Source organism: Agelaius tricolor, unplaced genomic scaffold, assembly GCF_023055355.1.
Source record: "Agelaius tricolor isolate 1412-34295 unplaced genomic scaffold, bAgeTri1.0.p SCAF_16, whole genome shotgun sequence".
NCBI lineage: Eukaryota > Metazoa > Chordata > Aves > Passeriformes > Icteridae > Agelaius > Agelaius tricolor.
The window spans coordinates 1,464,158-1,486,607 of NW_027269276.1; the positions used below are offsets into that span (position 1 = coordinate 1,464,158).

The 22,450-nt window shown below is 45.2% G+C and overlaps 1 protein-coding gene across 11 annotated transcripts in view; it reads right to left on the reverse strand.

Moving 5' to 3' along the window:
* Positions 1 to 22,450, reverse strand: part of IQCH (IQ motif containing H) — a 54,146-nt gene continuing 31,696 nt past the window's right edge. For 9 of the 11 annotated variants that reach the window (XM_071441134.1, XM_071441133.1, XM_071441131.1 and 6 more), the window contains 7 exons: positions 15,352 to 15,472; positions 14,117 to 14,403; positions 8,663 to 8,830; positions 6,096 to 6,221; positions 5,497 to 5,558; positions 3,403 to 3,511; positions 1 to 2,153 (listed from right to left, as the gene is read on the reverse strand). In XM_071441134.1, coding sequence (XP_071297235.1) covers positions 2,052 to 2,153; positions 3,403 to 3,511; positions 5,497 to 5,558; positions 6,096 to 6,221; positions 8,663 to 8,830; positions 14,117 to 14,403; positions 15,352 to 15,472 — 975 coding nt within the window. In that variant the 3' untranslated portion in view covers positions 1 to 2,051. Of the gene's footprint in view, positions 2,154 to 3,402; positions 3,512 to 5,496; positions 5,559 to 6,095; positions 6,222 to 8,662; positions 8,831 to 12,656; positions 12,722 to 14,116; positions 14,404 to 15,351; positions 15,473 to 22,450 lie in introns of those variants that run through there. The other 2 variants (XM_071441135.1, XM_071441139.1) reach the window with 2 other exon arrangements.

Below are 22,450 nucleotides of genomic sequence, written 5' to 3' on the forward strand. Positions count from 1 at the left end.
TTCAACAACTCTATTACTCTTTTAATGAGTGGGAACAAATAATCCAGTAGTGTGAACAGAATTATATCCCTGCCTTTTTAACAATATTAGAATTTCATTTTAAATCTGCAGCATTGCTAAAAAAACCACATTTTTGGCACCAGCAGCATGGGAGCTGAATGTGAGAGACTGCAGAGCAGTTTTCAATCCTTCCATCAGCTCAAGGCTCAGAAGTGTTAGTAGTAATTAAAAACTTTTTCCCCCCCCCGCAAAATACATTTCACACTTTGCACACGCTGTGAAATCTCTCTCACCACGGGAACTTTCAGGTCACTTGTTTCCTGCAAAAACAGGTACAGTTTTCTTTTGTCAGGGCAGAACAAAGGCAGAAGGAAGTGCAGGTTTCATTTCCTCCTAGGACACTGCAGTCTATCAAGTGCCAGTGAACTAATGAGCCTCTCAGACCTTATGCTGTTCTGGCTTGGATCAAGGCTTCCTTTTCCTTAACCCTTTGCAAACCAGCTCAAGTGCAGCTAAATTCCACCTTGGCAAAGTCTCTGTGAGCTCTGGGCTATCCAAACCCAGCACCACGTTGATGTAAAACAGCAATAAAACCGGGAAATAAAAATGCTCCTGTGGATTTTTATTTGAAGCAGTAACCAGCATTTATGCAAATGTTTTCATCTGCAATGAATTAATTCTGTGATCAAAGTAGAAGAGGAACAAACTCCACAGAAAAGAATGTCTCATGCTGAGGGATCAAAGATTTGCTATCAGAAAAACTGGGTGCTGATCTCGTGCAACTGCTTGGTATTGTTTAGTATTTGTGTTAAAACTGGTTTTGCCTGAGCTTTTTGGGAACTAATCCCAAGGATACTTGCCATTCCTAGGATAAAAGCTCCATGCAGTGAGATCTGCTCTTCCTTAGTAAAATGTGGAATGTGTTATCTGTTGGGATATTAAAGATTTGATGGATAAAGGTGATTTTACAAATATAATGTTGTCCTTTAACAACAGTGCACAGCAGTTGTGACCAAAAGGGTCACCAGTGTCCAAAATACAGATGGACAGACCTGCAAAAGTCATGGAATTATGGGAATCACAGTGCAAGGAGAATTCTATTGATGAATTAGTGCTATTACTGTTCTTTTTGATAATTTGAAAATGACCGCGAAAGAACTGCTGCAAAAGTCTTTAGATAACAGAAAAAGCAGCATAACAACAGAGATGGCTCTGCAGAGGAATGTGGGTTGCTGGGATTACTGATGAAGTGGGGTTTAAATTAAAGCATTTATAGGCAAAAGATCCATGGAATAGTTCAGGTTGGAAGGGACCTTAAAAATCATCCAGATCCAACCCCCTTGCCATGGCAGGGACACCTTCCCCTGTCCCAGGTGCTCCAGCCCCAGTGTCCAGCCTGGCCTTGGGCACTGCAGGGATCCAGGGGCAGCCAAGCTGCTCTGGGCACCTGTGCCAGGGAAGGATTCCTTCCTGAGATCCCAGCTAACCCCAATCTCCTCCAGTTTGAAGCCACTGCCCCTTGTCCTGGCACCCCAGGTGCTCCTGAGTGCTCTCTCTCCATCTTCACCCCGAGCTCAGCCCAAAGCTTCTCCTGTGCAGGTGAACAGGCCCAGCTGTGCCAGCCTTTCCTCCCTGCAGAGCTGCTCCATCCCTCTGCTCATCCTGGCAGCCTCTGCACTCCTTTCCTTTCAGTGCTCAGTATTTCAGCCTGTTGGAAAGGGAATTTGGGCTCCCAGGGCTCTTTTCAGAGGATCTGCTCCTCCTGCTCGGAGTCAGTGACAGAGGCAGCACGACCCCATTAACGAGATTTTAACCCATGTGCTGAACTCCAGGAATGACAACAGGGACATGAGGAGCATTAGGATGATCCTGTGCTTTCCAGCAAGAAAGGTGGGATGTTCCCAGTGCCACAGGCAGGAACCACAGAGATTTTCTGTCTCAGTTAATGTTACTTCACACACCAGCTCAGAAAGAAAACCAAACCTGTTCTTACAGATGAGGAAGCGTTTCCAGAAGCATAAGGAATGAGGCACTTGAACATTTTCTGTTAACTATTCTGTCAGAGCATCTGCTTCCCAAGGTTGCTCTTCTTCCAATCTCAGTTTGTTTTCTGCTGTAACTCCTAGAATTGCTTCAATATCTCGAATTGCCATCTGTAACAGATTCCAGGAATACAAGTTATTTAATGGGCATTATAATGGAATCCAGCAGCCAGGGTGCACAGCTGGCAGTGCCTGCCTTGAAGAGGTAACAGGGTTACACAGGACAGGATGCACCAATTAAATTTAATATTGCTTTGGAGACACTGGGGGGAATTATTAGTAAATATGTACAAATCCCAGGTAAATAAATATATAGTTTGTACTCCTAATTAACTAACAGGTGTTTTATTTCACATATGTTCATGCACAATGGAGAAAACTTCTCTTTTTTATTTTTCCTCAGTGGCTGCTTTTCATTCCCTCATATTGAAAAATGGGATTTTTTTGTTGTTGTTGTTGCTTATTCTGTAACATGTTGAAATTTAATTATGTCTTCCCCAAAATCTGTCATTTCACACTCTACTGGAAAATCCAGTCAGGGTGGAAAGAATCTGCTATAAATTATGTGACATGACTGAAGATACAAATCTAACAGAGCGTTCCCCTCCACCTCTCACAAAACACACACGGCATCTTGGAAAGTTTTGATAAAGTTAAAGGTGCTGCAGCTCAGCAAAAGAGGCTCCCTGTGGGCAGCTGAGCAATTCTGTGGAATCAAAAGCAGCTTTGTGAGGAGGGCTTGTCCCAGGGCAGGGGTTGGGATGATGATTCTTTGCTGGCTCTGGCAGGAAGGTGGGGGAACCTCCCCAGGGTGAGCCCCTGTGCTTTGTCCTCCCCTCTGGAGCATCCAGGGATGGGCAGGTTCCAACAGCACAGAAAATTGGGAACAAAACCCACTTGGGAAAGGGATGGCGGGGTGAGGGTGGGAAGGAACGGATTAGTGGCTGCCTGCTGGAAAGAAATGAGTGTTAATAATCCAGGCAGTTATTACCAACTGAGAGATTTGTTTCTAATTTAAGATCCTTACCTTGATGGTGTCCCTTTAAAATAAAGCAGGCAATTGTGACAGAACTGTGTGAGGCAGTGCCAACAGCTCCTTTGCTCTTCCAAAGGACACTCAGGAGCATTAGATTACAAATAATTTCACGCTCAAGGATGTCTCTTTTCAAAGAAAAAGTTTCAAACTTAAATTTAACTAACGGGTTCCGTGGGAGACCCACTACACTGACCCAGACACTGTAAACCACACACAGCCAGTGATAAAAAAGGAATGGTTTAGCACTTGTTTATGATCCAGCATGAGGTATTTGCAGGCCTTGTACAGAAATTAACCAGGATCGTTAGTTAATTAACACCTCACCTTAAAATTGGTCTCGCCTTGCATATTAGGTGCTGATATTTCTTGATGGATGATGAAGAGATTGCGAGCAAAGGTCAGGAGGACCCCCTGGAGATCCTCTCCGATTGTTCTGTTAATGATATCCAAACAAATGAGTTTACCAATGATTCCCTTCACATGCTTAAAAACAATCGCCCTCTCATTTGTGCCTGCCTGGTGCTGGAATTTAATGAGGATTTTCAATCTCACAAGGTGAAAATCTTCAGGGAGATATGAAAGATGAGGCTCCATTTTAACTTGTCAACGGGAAGGATTTGTGTAATAAATAATTTTTATTAATCAACTTAGCAGAAGTAAGCAGAGAGGTTTCAGCTGCTCCAAGTAAAAGGTGACTGCTGAGGGAGGGCTGAGGCAGCAGAACACTTGAAACACCCACGTCACTTGGGAAAAACTTGCTTCAGCCTAAAATTTGGGAAAGACATTTCAGCAGGATCAACATTCCTTGGATTGCTGCAGCTTTGGAGGCTCTGGATTGCCAGTGGTGCACACAGACTCCCCAGACCTTATGGAACAGGGAATTACACTGAGGAATAATGTGCCTCATGCACTGGAATCGACCACAGATCTCTGATGGGATGAAATGTGTAATTCTCAGAGATGTTTCAGGTATTTCAGTTACTTCATAAGCTCCAACTCCTATAATCTTGAAAATATTTCCCAATCAAGGCTATGAAGTTGCACTGAAAATGTGATGGCAGTCAACAGGAACCCTCTTTGTTGCAAGTTGAGTTTATTTCTTCTTCTCCTACTACCAAAAAATCAGATTTTCCCTTCCTGTGCTGGGAGATCGTTAGCAGATCCCATTTCTGCCTTCCCTCTCCTTTTCAGTCTTTCCATGTCAGTCATGCTCTCCAGAACTCTAAACATTTTCATTGCCTCCCTCTCACAGAACAGCAGGATTTCTTCCAGTATCTCCCAGGATACTCTGTTTATCTTTTTCCACAGGAAAAAGACATTGTTTAATTCACAGATCCTGCTCCCAAAACCTCCTTGTTCCTCACATTCATTACTGCTCTCTAAATGTAATTTCTTCCACCTGGTTCCAACCAAACCTAATTCTATTTCTCATATTGTTCCTTCAATTTGTGGAGATCATTTTGAATTCCATTCCTGCCCTCCAGAACACTTGCAGGCACATCCAGCACTTGAAGAAGCTGTTTTGTTATCCAGGTCATTAATGAAATAGCTGCAGCACCAAAGGAATACAGAACAGGCTGGGAGCACAACGCTTCAGCTCCTCACTCATTACATCCTATTTGGCCAGGAAACTTGGGCAAGGACAATATAAAAAGGCATTAAACTTCACCCTCCTTTGCCTCCTGGAAGCCAGGCTTTTAATAATGTTGCCTGTAGGAGTAAGGCTGTGCTAATCCATTGCTCCTGAAGGGAATGCAGCTCTCCTAAAGCCAATCCCAGCAGCTCCTGAGCCTGCAGTGCCACCAGCCCCTGAGCTCAGCACGGCCCTGACCTTCTTTTATTGCTGAAACGCTGAAATCCACCCAAAAACTGCCCCAAAGGCCACTCCTGGGAGAGGTCAGGGCTCTTGTCACTGGCCTTTGTCACTCCCTGCACTCCCAGGGTGTCCCCAGCTCTTTGTCACCCTGGGTTAGGGACACTCCCCCTTCCATCATTCCCAATCTGTGTCCCAGGGTGTCCCCAGCTCTTTGTCACCCTGGGTTAGGGACAGTCACACTTCCATCATTCCCAATCTGTGTCCCAGAGTGTCCCCAGCTCTTTGTCACCCTGGGTTAGGGACAGTCACACTTCCATCATTCCCAATCTGTGTCCTAGAGTGTCCCCAGCTCTTTGTCACCCTGGCTTAGGGACAGTCACACTTCCATCATTCCCAGGCTGTGTCCCTGAGTGTCCCCAGATCTTTGTCACCCTGGGTTAGGGACACTCCACACTTACATCATTCCCAATCTGTGTCCCAGGGTGTCCCCAACTCTTTGTCACCCTGGGTTAGGGACACTCCACACTTCCATCATTCCCAATCTGTGTCCCAGGGTGTCCCCAGCTCTTTGTCACCCTGGCTTAGGGACACTCCACACTTACATCATTCCCAGGCTGTGTCGCTTCTGGTCTTCATACAACACAAAAACTGTTCCCTGTTTTTCCTGTAAATTAAGACAAAATTGCTTTATTTATTCCTAAAATAGTGGGAATTGTAATAAATGTGTCACAGTAAGTACACACCCAAACTAAGGAGGGCTGGTTTGGGAGTGTGTGTAAGGAATTCTCGCTCAGTTTAAATAGATTATTGTTTTAACTTATTGTAGAGAATACAATAAATGCAGCAGAGTCTATTCCACAGCAAGTGTTTGGGTTTCAAAGCAGTAAGAGATGGTCAAAAGTATCTCAAAAATTATCTCCTAACACAGTTATTTTTATCAAGAAGCAGGTTAACCCCTTTAAAGTCTTACACAAACTTAAAGTGAAAGAAAATTAGGTTTATGTGGCACTTGAGGACATGGCTTAGTGGTGAACATGGGGGTGGTGGGTTGATGATTGGATGATGGCAGAAGTCTTTTTCAACCCTAACAATTCCACGATTTATGATTTACATTGCCGGAAGTGGTTTTATCATAAAAGAATTTACAAACAAAAATTCTGCAGAACGAATATCACATTTGTCTCATCTTTCCTGTTCGTACCTGGAGGTCAAATCCAATCCCATGAGCTTTGCAGATGTGGAAGAGGAGGCTGTAGGAGATCCCTGAGAGGCTGGAATGCCTCAGCTGGCTGCTGGCCACGGCACACCAGGGGCTGCTGGGGGCAGGCTGCAGAGAACACCCCAGGGTTGCTCATTGTCACACCAGCCCGTGTCAGAGCCCAACAGCTGAATGCTGAATTACTGCCTCTTCACCCAGGGCTCCTCCTTTTCACACCAGTCATGTCAGAACCCAACAGCTGAATGCTGAATTACTGCCTCTTCACCCAGGGCTCCTCCTTTTCACACCAGTCATGTCAGAACCCAACAGCTGAATGCTAAACTGTTGACTGACTTCTCACAGGGGACAGGACAAGAAATGGCTTCAGACTGATTGGGTGGGGTTAGGTGGGACATTGGGAAGAAAGTGTTCCCTGGGATGGAATTCCCAGAGCAGCTGGGGCTGCCCCTGGGTCCCTGGAATGTCCCAGGCCAGGCTGGACACTGGGGCTGGGAGCAGCTGGGACAGGGGAAGGTGTCCCTGCCATGGCAGGGCTGGGATGGGGATGAGCTCAAAGTTCCTTTCCAACCCAGACCATCCTGGGGTCCTGTGGTTCCATAAATGCTTTTTGCCAGTGAACTCAGTGTGGAGTAAGGCTCCATTTGGAGGAATCCCTGTTCCTCACAGGCTGTGCTGGACACAGACATTTCCACAAACCCCTGTTTGACAGGGCAGACCCACAGAATTGCTCCATGAACCACATTTTGGTGTTTTCACAGCTTCAGTGGTCACTGAGCTCTGTGAGAGCACTGAATCCAGCCTGGCTCTGGGACATTCCAGGGATCCAGGGGCAGCCACAGCTGCTCTGGGCACCTGTGCCAGGGCCTGCCCACCCCCAGGGAGGAATTTATTCCCAATATTTATTCCCACCTGGCCCTGCCCTCTCTCCCCCTTGGATAAAGGTTGGTGCTGGATCAAGTTTAAACTATCACCAGTGCCAGAAGAACAGAGATGTTGCTCTGAGGAGCTCTGAGCAGAGCAGTTCTAAACCAGGGTTTTCCTGGTGGTACTTTTAATGTCCCTGGGAGCAGGTACACTGCACATCAAAGCCTGTAATTTACAGTATTTTCCCTAAAATGATATTTGTTTTGACATTGACTCATTTAAGTTGACATAGCTGAAATCCTGATCTAATACATCTCTGCCTGAAAATTAATCATGTTTATAATATTCTGAGAATTAATAACACCCATTGCTCAAGTCATTAACTTAAAAAAGGAGCTTCCAAAATCTGTTTCTCTGCAGTAGGGGACCAAAAATAAATGAATGCTTGATAAAATAATCCAAGCAGCAGTTTAACAAGCGTAAACTTGAATGTGGCTGCAATAACACAGAACTATTGTTTAAGGGTTGGCATCAGGTTGATGAGGTGCTTATTTCAGCTACAAAGCATGCATACACATGCATAATGAACTGCAGGATGAATTATTAATGTGTTGCTTATTTAGCCTCATCTGTCTAGAAGATAATGTATCCTAACTATAATGAGTGATTGGTTTTGTACATAATTACAGGAGCAGCAGTATCTAGGAAATTTGTTCTTTCAAAGAAGGAGTTCTAAAAATAAAATCCTCGCACAAACTGCAGGGCTGCTCCATTTTATCAAAATCAGCCCTACCAGCATGGAGAATATCTAATAAATTAAAAGGGACAGAATCATTATTAACATCATAATTTTACACAAAGTGTTTTACTTAATCATTCATTACAGATCATGTGCAGTAAAAACATTTGTCTCTTGGTTTGTTTCTTTTTCTCTTTTCCTGGGAGACTGCAGGCTTGTAGTTAACTCTTCAGGAGATAAAAATCTCAGAAATACAGAAAGAATTAAAAATAAAGCATATAATAACAATTTATGTTAATTCTGACAGAATTTTAATTAAAAAAAAAGTTGCTACTTGATTACTTTTCATTTCTAAAACTTGGACTATTGGGACTAATCAGATCTAATTTACTTCTCTCCAACTAAAAGTGGTTGCTTGACAAGAACAATGGATCAAGTGCTCGTTAACCTCTAAATTACAGCTCCATGACATTTTTGGAATGGTGATACATTCCCTCCTCTATGGATGGAAAAAAGGGAGCTGTGAATCTTCTGTCAAAATATGGCAAACAGCTTTTGTTTTGTTTTACATACATCCGTGTATGTACACACAGACCCTTCTTAGGCTGGCTTTTCTAAAGACCTTTCTTCCCATTTTATAGAACCCCAGAATGTTTGGGGGGGAAGGGACCTTAAAGCTGATCCCATTCCACCCCCTGCCATGGGCAGGGACACCTGGGGCATCCCAGGGTGCTCCAAGCCCTGTCCAGCCTGGCCTTGGGCACTGCCAGGGATGGGAGGGTTCCCCTTTAACTCCTGCTGTGCTGTTAGCCCATGGCTTCATTGAGCTGGTAAAATCCAAGAGCAGCAGTTTAAAACCTGAAGGGAGCAGATTCAGCTCCTCTGGAACAGAACAGGAACTGGGAGTTCCATGAATGGCTCTCTTTGGGAACACATCACTGCTTACAGGTTTTGTCCCCTCGTGCTGAACCCGTTGGCTTTGGCTCTCCTTTGCTCCCAGAGGTGCTTGCAGGATGCTGGAGCCACAATCCACATTTCCATCTGTCAGGTACACCAGGAGCTGACTCAGGGCCAGCTGGTCACTGTAGCAAAGGTCAAGGTCTGTTGCCCACACCTAATCAAAAACAAAGAGGGGCATTCAAATAAATTAAAAAGAACAACAAGAAGAGTAAAATTCAGCAGTTGTGAAGGAACATCTCTGTGTGTTGGCATTCTGGGGCTGGAGCAGGGTTGGCAGTGATGAAGATGTGAGGAAGGAATTCCTGGCTGGGAGGGGGGGCAGGCCCTGGCACAGCTGCCCAGAGCAGCTGGGGCTGCCCCTGGATCCCTGGAATGTCCCAGGCCAGGCTGGACAGGGCTTGGAGCACCTGGGACAGTGGAAGGTGTCCCTGCCTTGGCAGGGGTGGCACTGGATGGGTTTAGAGTCCCTTCCAACCCAAACCATGCTGGGATTCTGTGATTCCACAAACAGGAAAAGCCAGGTCTCTTCTGTAACTTCAGGAATAATCCTTCAGGGAGGCTGAGGGAAGCACCATGGATTGCTCCTGCAAGGCTCCTCCACTCCAATAACCAGAGCTTGGTTTTCCCAGGGGTTTTTCCCACTTTAAAAATCCCTGTGCCTACCCTGCCAGTGAGAAATGTTCCCACACACCAAGAGCTACCCTACAGAGGACCCCTTAAAACAAATCTCCCAGTGAACAACTTGCCTCAGCCCTGGAATGGTAAATGGACTCATTATAAGGATATTAAGGGGTCAGGCAGCCAAGGCCTCTTGGAAAACTGGAGTTAATTTCAGAATCATATGCACAGAGTAATGCCCTTTGGATAATGGGGAATAAATCACCCCAGTAACAGTTGTTAATGTCTAACTGCCAAGTATCTGTTGCTGTATTAAATATCCTATTTGTCAACTTAAATATTTCCTGCTGCACGGTCTAAAATGCAAATTGGATGCTAATGGCTGGCTTTACTTAGTAATAGGGGAATGTTCCCCAATTATAATACTTAATTTTCTTCAATAATTTATTGTTTATCATCACTTCTGTGAGACTGAAGGAACTTTGCTGTCCATTTCTCCTTTTCCAGTGTGTGCCAACCTTTTCAATGAGCCAAATAATAATTATAAACTATTCACATTAGGAGTGGGAGTGTTCCATTAATTTTGATAAATATTATCAACAAATCTGTGTCAATATGTCCTAGGTCTTGTCTGAGCTGGGTTTTACCCTCTCAATTAAAACTTTGCCCTCAGAAAGAAGTGACAAAGCTGCATGAGGGAACCAGGGAGTGAAAATCTCGGATATCTGAGGGCTGTTCACTGGCTCCAAGTGAAGTGTTTGCTCTTAATCCAGACCCTGATATTACACCTGACCTCCAAATACACACCTGAAGCTTTGCTGAGCACAAACAGAGCTGCAGGAGGCAAGCGGGGCCCCAATAAAAGGAAAAGCCAAAACATCCCTGTGACTGAGGTGAGTCCCAGAGCAAAATGCAGGGAATGGGCTGAGGATTGAACAGCAGCTAAAGCATCACCAGAGCAGGCTGGCAGAGCTAAGCAGCCATCAGCAGTGGGTGAATCCATTCCCCCTCCCAGGGACCCACACAAACCGTGCCAGCCGTGGGGCAGATCCCGCCTGGTCAGTGCCACAATTCAAACACGAGCACATGACATTGTTTCAGTGGAGCTAAAACCCAGGAATTGCTTGTGTGATGCCTTTCACAGCAGCTAAACAAAGCCCCAGCACGCCAGGCTGGCTCCAGTGCCCAGGAGCTCTCCTGGAGCCCCTGCTCCAGGGAATGGCTCCAGCTTGCCCAAGGAGGGGCTGGCAGAGCAGGGAAGAACAGAAAAGGCTTTCAGCAGGGCAGCTTCTGTGCTGGAAATGATGAGATTGACCAAATACTGGTTGAAGGAGCTGCTGTTTGCACCCAGAGGGGATTCAATAGTTTTTGGGTGTGATTTCATCATCTCAGCCCCATTTCTGCTGCTGCCTACAAAATGAAGAGTTTGGATCTACAGGGGGGGTGAAGGAAATGTCCGTCCCCTCCCCTGCTGTAACAAAGGAGAGCTCCAAAACCTCCTTAAGCTTCGTGTTCTCCTCAGGTAAAGTCATTGTAATATTTTGCATTTTCCAATCTAAGGTGTGGGGAGGAGAAGGAGGAGGAGGAATAGGAGGAAGGCAAACATGGCTGGAAGCCACCTGTCCACCTCCTTTCATCCCTGAGCCTGGGGCTGAACCACCCCTGTTGGAACTCAGAGCAGCCAAATGGTCACTGCTTGGTGCCAGCTGGGATCACCCCCAAGGACTGATTTCCTGGCTCAGGGCTCTCTGAGAACACTTTGGCTGTGGCCATGTCCCCTCCTGCCCTGGATGTGTCCCAGAACATCCCTGGTGTGGGGGAGAAAGGGAGAAGGATCAGATGGCACAAGATTTTCCAGCTTTATCCTAGCAGGGGATTCCCCTTTGCCATGGAAACACAAAAATGTCCTTTAAATCCCCTTTGTGCTGCAACAGAAATGGGAGAACACAGGGCCTGGAAAAGGGGTCTAGCCACATAAATCATCTCCTCCAGTAAATCAGGAGCTCCTAGAGATGACCTGTGCAAAGGTGAAGTTTAAGTAAAGAATGATACAACCCTACAGATTAACAAACATCTATTATTGAGCCCATCCCCATTTTCTGAGCATACACAAAAAGGGCAGGGATGTAATTATACACATTTATGATTGAGGGTGTCAAATCCTGACAGGATTGCATGGAAAATTAGCAGAACACAAGGAGTTTTCATCTGAAATGTGGGGATCTTCAGAATTTATGTTCAGAAATTCAATTGGAACAGCACAGCCTAGAACTGATACTTAATTTTCCAAGTCCAAAGGCAGTAGTTAAAATTTTAGATAGATTTAAGACTGGTTTTAGGTCAAGCTGAGCACAGAACAGATTAGGACTCTCCAGAATCCCACCAATGAAAAAAAATAGAGTTAGAAATAGATCCTGGAAGACTTTCTGGCTGTTTATCCAAGGAAACATTTGCTTCCAGGGGATTCTCCTTGGGCGCACACAGCTCCAGAGCCGGCGCTTTGTGCTGAAGACAGCTCCAGTGAATAAAGCCACAATTATGCTGGAATTCTTTACAGCTTCCATAAAAACGCTTCAGCTTTAGAATGTAAACTTGAGAAGGGAAGGAAACATAAATTCTTAAAGAGTTACTAAATTACAGCTCGGCTCTCTCTGGTTTAACTGTTTTATCTGCTGCTGCCATCGACGGCTGCGTTACTGTGAAGAGCACCCGCGCTAGGTTTAAAGAAGTGCTTGAGTGATACTGTAAAAATGTCAATTAGTAAAATATTAATGCAGCTGGGGCGTTGGAGAGAGAGTGGCTTTCATGACTTTTCAGACCTGCAGGACTGATCGGGGCGGTGCTGGCAGGCTCTCCTCCGGCTGCCATCTCGTGGCAGCTGCTGGCATGGGCTGGGGCTCGCCCAAAAACTCCAATTTTAGGGCCCTGCCACTCCTCTGTCCTGCTGGGTGCAGGGCTGGGAGATGGTTGGTGGCAGCACCGTGGCTCTTGTTGGAAAATAGAACATTAAAATGTGTTATTTTTTGTCTGGAGAGAATTGTTGGAATTGTCCAACCTCAGCACTTTATCCAATTTATTATTCCCACTCTACTGCTGGGAGAGGCTGGGGCTGTGCAAAAGCCACCAGACCCATGGAAAAGGGGGTTTAGGATCCTGCTTCTCCAAATTATCCTGTAAGGCAGTCGATGTGTTTAAATATCCGCACTCAATCCAGTGGATTTATTTGGGCACAGCTCCCAGCTGGGGTCTGACAGCACTGGGCAGGATTTCACTCCAAGGGGCCAAGGCTTGGCTTGGAATGATCATTGTGGAAAATAAAGGGGGAATCAGAAGGGATTCACTCCAAATGATGCACCTCCACTTCTTCCCCATGACGCTGAAAACAGCATCTCCATCTCCCTTCCCCTCAGGATCAAGGCACAGGTGCCTGAAACGGAGATGGGAACAAATTCCTGAGGCAAACAGGGAATTGTGTGGAGTCCCAGCTTTCCCTGCCCCCTGGATCTTGTGGCAGCCAAGGCTCTGTCTTCCCACTGTGACAACACACATTGTTCCTTATTCATCCTTTTCTCCTAGTGCACCAAAGATCAATATTTTCTGTAAAACACACTTGGAAAGAGTTCCTGAGTATCCTGTAATTCCAGGAGCTGCATCTGAGCCTCCCACCTACTGCACTGAAGGGGACCCTTGTGAAAGGAGTGAGCAAATGTTCCAATGGTCTGATAGGGTTTCTTGTTTGCCAGAAAAATGGTGCTTTCAGGAACACAAGCCTTTGTGTGATCTTTCTCTCACAAGACAGATGGCCTCATTAATTGCCTCCACATCCAGTTAAATTTAAAAACCTGTGCTTAAATAATGTTAAGGTTGTGGTACGTGCTGATAAACATAGGAAATGTTAAGGTAAAAATCAGCTGGGAACAGGGAAGAAAACCAAGATGGAACAGACAGGAATTCTAAGAAGCCACAATAATCACTAAATGATTTAATGTGTCCTTGTTTGTGCCAGGAAATGTCACAACCTTAATAATCCAGGAAGCAATCCTGCATTTCAATGACCTCCTGGCTTGAGTGGAGCAATTGGCACAACTCCCATGGATTTCCATGGGTGAGGATGTCATCCCTTCATATTTTTAAAAAAAAACTTTCATGGAACTTGTCCAGTATGGCTCACCCAGAGTTCTGATTACAGTGCCTGTGCACATTCATTCTGGGAGTCAAAGATTTAGCTGGGCTCTGACTTGCAGAGCTCACAAATTTCTGTGAGGGCCTGGCACAGGTGCCCAGAGAAGCTGTGGCTGCCTCTGGACCCCTGGAAGTGTCCAAGGCCAGGTTGGAGGGAGTTTGGAGAAACCTGGGATAGTGAAAGGTGCTAGAATGAGGGGTTGGAATGAGATTATTTTTAAGGTTCCTTCCTACCCAAACTATTCCATGATTCCATGGTTATTCTGATTCTCTGGTTCACCACAGCCACCCCTACAGTGCTGTCAGTTCCCAAAAACCTCAAAGTTACCCAGCCCCCTACAGCCTTAAAGTCCAGGGATGTTCCCATTTACAGTCAAACACATCCTAAACACTGTGAAGATTCCTCAGTGAAGATTCCAGAAGAAAACAATGTCAGGAGAGTGAAAAGCAAGGAGCTGCCTCAGGTCTACATTTGGTGCTGTTAGAATACCCCCGTGCTTCTCTAAGCTCACGTGCCCCAGAGTTTGCAAAGAGTTTGTTCCAAAGGGCAAAGCTTTCTCCTGGCATTTTTGGGAGTTCCATGGGAAAGGTGGAATTTCTCAGTCTCAGGGGGACAGGGTGAGGTCCCTGCCCCACTCACCTGCTGCTCCCCCGTCTGGGGATGGGTGAAAGCCACGAAGTCCACGGAGAAGTAGCCGAGCACTCCTTTGGATTTACAGGCCTCCCCAATTTGCAGGCAGAGAGCCTGGAGAAGCTCAGGATCCACGGAGCGCTGTGGGATGGTGGTGCCAGAAGACCTGAGGGGCCCCTCAGCGTGGAGCTGCTCTCCAGATGCCAGCAGTGTCAGCTCCCCCGTGGGCTCTATCAGCAGATCCACCGTCAGGTTGGTGACGCTGCCCGAGGACGGGAAGGCTTCGATCACCCCACCTGCAATGGGACAGGAATTCCCTTGGGATCAAATCCACCAGTGCTGCCCTTCAGAGGGCACAGGATGGAGCCAGCAGCTCCAGGAAAAACAGCAAATCCACCAGTGCAAGGGGAGCAGCAGAGCCAGAATCGGGCATCTCTTGGAGGAGGAAGGAGTTTAATTAGGGGCTTTTCATCCCCACTTCCAAAGAGGATCAGTCCCACACTGACTAGAAAACAATCCCTGGGGGAGCAGGAGAGAATCCAGCTCAGCACCAGCCCAGAACAGCTGGGAAATGCAATGCTGGGATCTGGGGGATGGCAGCTCCTGCTGGGAGCTCATCCTGGAGACTGCCATCCATGTAATGGTCTTAGATAAGAGTCTGCCTGTGGCATTCACCCACAAGAGGAATTTGGCATGGAAATAACAATTTCCAGCATGGTTTTCCATAGGAAAATCACCAAGGCAACTGCCTGGCACTCTGGATTTGCCTTTTCCTTGCAGATAATGCCATAACCCCACCCCATTTGTTGGGATAAAGAGCTATGTAGTAAAATTGGTACTAGATGTTGTAAGTGGCATTATTTAAAAAGAAAAATACCTTCAAGGCTTTGACTCATCCTTTTCTCTTCCATAAAGAAATCTATATATTAAATATTCTCACATTTACCTCACGTGCTGGAATTCCTTTCCCCAAATGTGACAGCCTTTGGTGCAGCACCCAAGGATTAAGGAGTTGGTGCTTATGGATTCAGAATCCAGGATAAATATGGACTAAAAGCTTGGATAGGACAAATGAATGATAGAACAGTGGCCTATAATTCATTGGTAAATGAACATTTGAAGCATAATGGAGAAATAAAAGGAGATAAATATTTAAATGGGCCCAAGACTAACAAGAATATGGCAGACAATATGGCATAATTACTCCTTCTAACACTTCCCAGCGACTTTGCAGTCTTATTTACCTTGAGTAAGAAATGTTTGGAGGAATTTTTCCCATGTAGGGAATCGTTTCTCATTGACTGGCTGTACGTGCTGTGCTAAAAGGCCCGGCAGCTCCTGGGAGATCTTCACCAAAGCTAGCTCCTGCAGAAACAAATTAAATAGAACCACAAGCAATTTTACTACAGAAATGAAAACTGCTTGTGGGGTGATTAAAAACCAGGCCTCCAACAGGCAAAAAAAAAAAAAAAATGTGGTTACTGTTTACCCACAGTCAGGAAGCCTTTTTTAATTTTTCTGCTTGCTCCTCTTCCCTCCTCCTGCAAACTGTCCTTCTCTGAAAGCCAATGCCCCTCTCAGCACAGCATCTCTTGCATTATAATTTATATCAATAATTGGATCTGGCATCTGAAAATGCCAAGTACTTGGTAACTGCTTTGGGATCAATAGCAGCAGTCAATAACTTGTACATTGCTTGTATTTTGAAGCAGCATATTGAAATAGTCACATATGCCAGCAATAGTTCTGCTGGTTCTATGTTTGAGCTCTTCTATCAACCCAAATACCCTTTAGATAGAAAAAAAAAAGAAAAAAGGAATAATCAAGCAAAAGCATTTCTAAAGCAGGAGATATCCTTTTAAATCCGTAAAATATCTGTAACAAATTCCCAAGTGCCTGTGTCTTTGGTGGAATTTGATTAGTCACTCCACAGCTAAAGCAGCTTTTTTCCTAGTTTTAAATTCTTTATTATCTCACACACAGCCCAGCCCCATTAAATACAGCAAGTAACTGCTCTGCTTTTACTGCTCCCCAAAGCCCCAGAAGAACAGGAGCATATAAAGTGCAAGGACCCTGACTGGATTGCTTCAGGCTCCTTTCCTTGCTGCTTCATGAGCCTCCCCCTGCTCCCCCGGGGCTCTTTCCTCTGTTTTCCATCCCCTCTGCTCAGCCCCCCGTGCTGCAGCAATGACCAGCCCTGCTCTGGCCCTGCCAACGTCCTCAGCCACCATCAGCTCATCCCAGGCTCTGGAGGAACGTCAGGAAACCTTATGGCTGGCAGCTAAGAATAGCAAATAAAAAATTAAAGCTGTTTTTCCGGAGCAGTGAGTTTGTAGAGATGGGCTTTGTCATGGAGCACGTGATCGAAAGTAACCAAAAATGCAAATTCAAAATGACTTCACTGGGATTTGCCTACCAGCAGAGGAGGATGGAGCAATGATGGGAATCACTGGATGGTCTGGGGGGAAGGGAACTGCAATCCCACCCAGTGCCACCCCTGCCATGGCAGGGACACCTTCCCCTGTCCCAGCCTGTCCAAACCCATCCAGCCTTGGACATTTCCAGGGCTCCAGGGGCAGCCACAGCCCCTCTGGACAGCTGGGGAATCTGGGCCGGAGCCTGCCTGCAGGAGAGCTGGATAAACCCTGCTCCTGGTTTAGGAGCCACCCTGAGACTGCAGGAAAGGGATTTTCCACCTGGGCCTCAGCTGCCCAGCCATGGAACGGGGAAAACTGAGGGGAAAAATACCTTAAAAATATGGAGGTGCTCAGATGGTGATGCTGATCTGGGATATGTGGGCTCCTATCATATAATAAGGAGAAAAAGATGGTCTTGACTTAAAAAATATCACAAAAAAGGGGTTAAAAATGAATTTAGTCAGTAGATCAATACAATAAGCAGCACAACCTCATGGCAAAAACAAAGGAGCACATAAAACATGATATTCAAGCTCAGAATTTACCCAGAAACAAAGAAGCACATAAAACATAAGATCCAAGCTCAGAATTTACCCAGAAACAAAGGAATACATAAAACACGAGATTGAAACTCAGAATTTACCTAACTTCAGGTCTTTACCCTGCTCATTTCCTGAAGATCTGAAGGAGGAATTTTGGGTTTGGATGGCTGAGCTGACTGAAAGAGCAGAGCAAATACCCATTGGCCTTGTGTAGGTTTGTATTTGTGCTGAATTATTGCTGAGCCAACAAGGCACAGGCTGAGGTGGCTCATGAAAATCCTCTCATCTTTGGAGGGAGGATGTGAGCCTTGATGGATGGCCTGGAATTGCTGCCCCACAAATCAGTTCCCAGCTGGCAGTGCACCCAGCAACACCTCTGTCATTCCACCTCATCCCTGAGACCTGCTGACTTGGGGGTATGGAGCAATGGAAACAGAAATATAAAAACAAACAAAGCAAGAGGTGTGCCATGGCTGCCTGAAAGATTTTGATAAATCACAGGGAAAAAAACAAAACAAAACAAAACAAAACAAACCACAAATCTCTGCTGGATGTGGAGGCATTTGGGAGGGCTGTGCCCAAGTCTGTGTAAGGAGCAATTGAAGTGGGACACAGATTTCCAGTGCCACAGTTCTGAGCTGTCTCCCCTTTCACACCTGGCTGTGGAAGAAACCTCCCTAAAACAGCTGCAAAATCAGGCACAGCTTCCAAGGAAATTTTCTTTCTGCCTTTTGAAAGTTCTTCTTGCACATCTAAGGATGGTGCTTTGGGATAATAAATCATGGGATCCTGGAGTGGTTTGGGTTGGGAGGGAACTTAAATCCCGTCCCATTCCATCCCTGCCCCTGTCCCAGGTTCCAGCCTGGCCTTGGACACCTCCAGGGTTCCAGGGGCAGCCACAGCTCTGGGGAGGGTGAAGGATGCGAGCACCAAACCTGTCTGGCAGAAACAAAGCAGGATTTTAAACAAATCATCAATTCCAGAAAATCTGCCAAGCCTCCCTTGAGCCCCCAGCCCAGGTGGCAGTGCCCTGAACAAAGCCTGGGCACTCAGGGTGCTCACAGAAGGGGGTGCTCACCCTTTAAGGATCAGCTCCTGGAATCCTGGTTGGAGGGTGGTTTTTTGCAACTGTAAGCTCTAAAAAGGCAATAATCCTGATTATAGGGAGTTTTAGTAGGCAAATTCAAGCCCGCATCCAACATTCACTCATGAAGTCAAACCTTTTAAAAGGATCAGTGCTCAGCTGGCTAATTTCATTTAAATTGGACAGTATCTCCAGCAGAGCCTACCAATGTTTTCTCTCTTGATGTGGCCCCAAACAATCTAGGACCACAGGCTCAACAGAAACAGGGAGCATTTGTTCAAACCTTGCAGCTGAGGTTTCTTAGTAGCAGTAAAAATGAGCAGCCCAAATATTGTTTACATCATGTAGAAATCTTTACATCTCTCCAAATTGGTTTAGCACCTTTTCATAACAATGAAGAAGCACCAAAAAAAAAAAAAAAAAAAAAAAAAAAAAAAAAAAAAAAAAAAAAAAAAATACAGCTTTTTCCCACTAAATGAGAAATAATTTCTCACCCTTCTGCAAGATGAATTTTGAAAGGTTTTCTTTGGCAGTTGCTACACAAAATTAGGACCAAGCGTGGCAGATGTTGAAGGCTGTGGTAGGAAATCTGCTGGAGACAGAAAGAAAAAGAAAGAAAAGCTGAAAAGCTGGTAGAGAAGAGAAATAAATAAATAGGAAGAAGAAATAGAAACAGGAAGAAAGATCTGGAAGAGGCTGCAGAGCAGGATGCATAAGATGCAGGGCTTTTTAGCTAAAAACCAGATGGAAAGGAAATTATTTAGACCTTACAAGCAAACAGAGTGAAGAAAGGGGCTCCAAATTCCTTTAAAGGAAATCTGAGTGGGTCAGAGAGGAATAAAATCAGCAGAGAGCTCCTGAGCAATACAAAGTGCCATGACTCTGCTGCAGTCAGTGGAGCTGGGGCAATTTATGCCACTGGGATGGCACAATGACAATTCCTGCCATTTACAAGCACATCCTTTCTCTTGTGAGCAGTGGGGCTGGGATAACTTACTCCAGCCTGGGTGGGAACTGGTCCAGCCCAGCTCGTCCTGATGTTCTCTGTGACACCAGCAGCCATGGAAGAAGCCAGTGACTGCTGCCCAAATGCCCAAATAACTGCCATTATTTCCTGTTTTGCAAATTAAACTGATTGAACACTTTTTTCCTAATTCAGACAGGTCCACCCTGGCCAGAAGCACAAAGTACCGCAGTGAACAGAATAAATGGAGAGATCTCTAAAAACTGGGAATGGCTTTGGAAGCAGCACACTGAACACCCTCTATCTACTTAAAGCTTGCCACCTGATTTAAAGCCCGGGCTTTTCAGTGTTAACTGCAAATTTTAAAATTAAAAAAGTGCCAATTTTGCCTTCCCCAGAGCTGGGAAAGCACGTTCTGAGCTCGGGTCCCATCATGGCAAACAGCCGTCATTACCGCCTCACACAAATGCTTTTCCTATGTAAAATTGCTTTGCAAAATATTTGCTCCATCTGCTGAAAGGAGCCAAGACAATTTTCCCTGCTCGCTAATGGCCCATTTCAGCTGCCTGCCATGGAGGGGGCGCGGAGCCCACAGTCCTGCACTTGCCGGGCTCATCCTCGCTGCAGGCCGGGCCGCGCTGCTCCCACTCGAGGGGGTTTTGTGGGGCTGGGGCGCATCTGGCACGCTTCAATAACCCCACAGACGGACGGGACAGCCCCTTCCAGGCTGCCAGAGCGAGGAGCTGAGCTCCTTTTGAAATCCCCGGCCCTTCAAGTGCTGCTCCTTTCCTCACACCACCTGGGGCCACGGCTCCGCGGCCGCTCCGCGCGATGAGCGTTTGGGAACAGAAAGATCGAGCGCTTCTTTTAATTCTGAATTCAACCGCAGACACACAAAAACCCCACAAAACCCCCTCTGCCCCGCTCCAAACCCTCTCCCAAGTGCTCCTTTCATTGTGCACTTTCCTATTTAGCATCCATTGAAAAGCACATGTTTACATTGTGCCCTGAACTACTTCAACATCTGCTAACAGACCAATAAAAAATAAATAAACCAGGATTGTTTAGGAAGAGAGATCCTTCCTATTTCCTGCAAACACTCCGAAAGTGGCAGCAGCAATTTGCTGCCAGATCCCTGCTCGGAAAACAATCTATGCAGGGAAATCAAAGATCAAACCTGTGCTGCCAAAAATCAGCCAGGAAAAGGACCTTCAAAGTGCTGTGAACTCCTCAAATAATTCTGCTTGTTTAACCACCGAATGTTAATTTAAGATTAGGATAATTTTATTAGTTAGTTTGCTTTCTAATCTAAATAAATATTCCAAATTGTGTCTTTTGCAAGGTGCATCCTGCATGTTCAAGGTTCCCCACATCTTCCTTCAGAGCAAAGAAAACATAATTGTCGTGATCTTCAAAAATCTCTCTTCAAAACAATAATCATGCATTTATTTCAAGGGCAGCATTTGTAAGTTCAGGACATTGGTATCAAAATGATATCAGGAATGTTCAAAGGCATTTTCCTATATTTTAGAAAGATTTCTGCAAGTGCATTTTCCTGTATTTTAGTGAGATTTCTATGAGTGCGATCTAACAATTCTGATGCTCTCAGATGAAAATTATTTTCCCAATTAATTGACTTTCCTCTTTTTCCATCTCTATAAATTTACTACAGTTCTGTGACTTGCTCTCCCTTCTGGTTTGTATCTCTAAACAAAATATTCTAATGAATTCCAAAAATGTGGTTTCAGAAAGAAAAAAAACCTTATATGGAAAATCCACAGTCACTTCCCAGGAATTTTATGGAAATTGCTGTAATGCTACAGGAATTGTCAGACAAAACCTGCATTGTTTTTCACAAACAACACACACTTAAACTCCCTTTATTCCCAGAGTTGCCTATGCGTTACTTTTTGGATTTTAGCAAAACAAACATTTTTAAAATAATCCAAGCAGGCATTTTATTGGCTGCACCAACATTAAGGCATTTCAGATTTCTTTAGTGCTCCTGCTTTATCCTCTCCTTCCCCACTGTTATTGCTACAAACTGGCACTTAAATTCAATTGATTCAAAATATTCTGGATCCATATGGCCTCAAACCCTGGAGCTGAAGTTCTGATATTGCCTCACTGCTGTTTTCTAGCATTTGCCTCTCCTCCAGTCCCCAGATGGTGGAAGTAACATTTAAACCTCCTTTTCCTCTGCCTTGTACAATAGACCTTGGCACCATTTCAACTGTTTACTCCGGTAATTAACAGCACTGATACCACAACAATTACAACTCCTACAATCTTAGCACAATAATGCTATGAATTAGTGAGAGCTAATGGCTGGAAGGTATAGTGGTTCCAGACTGAGATCTGTGCATTTCTCGAATAAAATAAAAGGTAGGAACAGCACGCTGGCGGTAGACAATGATTACCTAGTAATTAGTTTACACAAAGCTTCCTATTTAATGGCAAAACGCTGTAATTAACGCGTGACAGAAAATCAAAGGGTACTTTGTAAGCATATGAAAAATTAACACTGCAGGCCTATAGCTTTATGTACTGATTAGGAGCATATTAAATCAATAGGACACACAGCCCAACAGCTTGCAGAGCCCCTGCTTGTGGTTCAGGGATGATATTCTGGGTTTCACCAAGCCCAGGGACACAATTCTGCTTTATTTCACCTCAGATTTGCTCATCACATGCAGATCATCTTAATAAACTGAGGATTGTCTGCAGGTGCAACGAATATTTCAATTATTTGGAATAATTGCTCCAGCACTACTCCCTTCCATCACCAAGCTCTTCCTGAAGTCTTTGGGCTCCTTTTCTTTCCCTATTAAATGTGGTATCAGTTAGATGAAATGCTGAAGTGCTGGAAATGCATTTTCTGGGGATGTGTCAGGGTTTCTGGCCCTCCTCAGGCTGGAAGAATACCACACCTGCAATCGCACGTGCACAGCTGGCTCCTTCCCTAAGAACCCCCTCCGCGGGCTCGAGGTGTTACACTAAGATCAATGAACAAAAACTCGGGAAAAAAGCAGTGTTAGGAAGCTCTGCTGTGTTCAAAGGGGGTCGGAAAGGAGTGTGCTGGCAGTGGCAGGTTTCTGAAATTACATTTTTGATGGATTGGTTTTATCCTGATTTGTTTGCACACACATTCTCCTCTGAGTTCCTGAACTCAGTAAAGAAATAAGATGTGGAAATCTTAGTACATGGAATTCACCCAAGCAGGACACAATCTGCTCCCCACTATTCCTGCCAGCTAATCCCAAAATTCATCTATTACTTACTGCAGGACTTTTAAAAGCTGACCAAAAAATGGATCATTTAAAGGAATATCCAGCA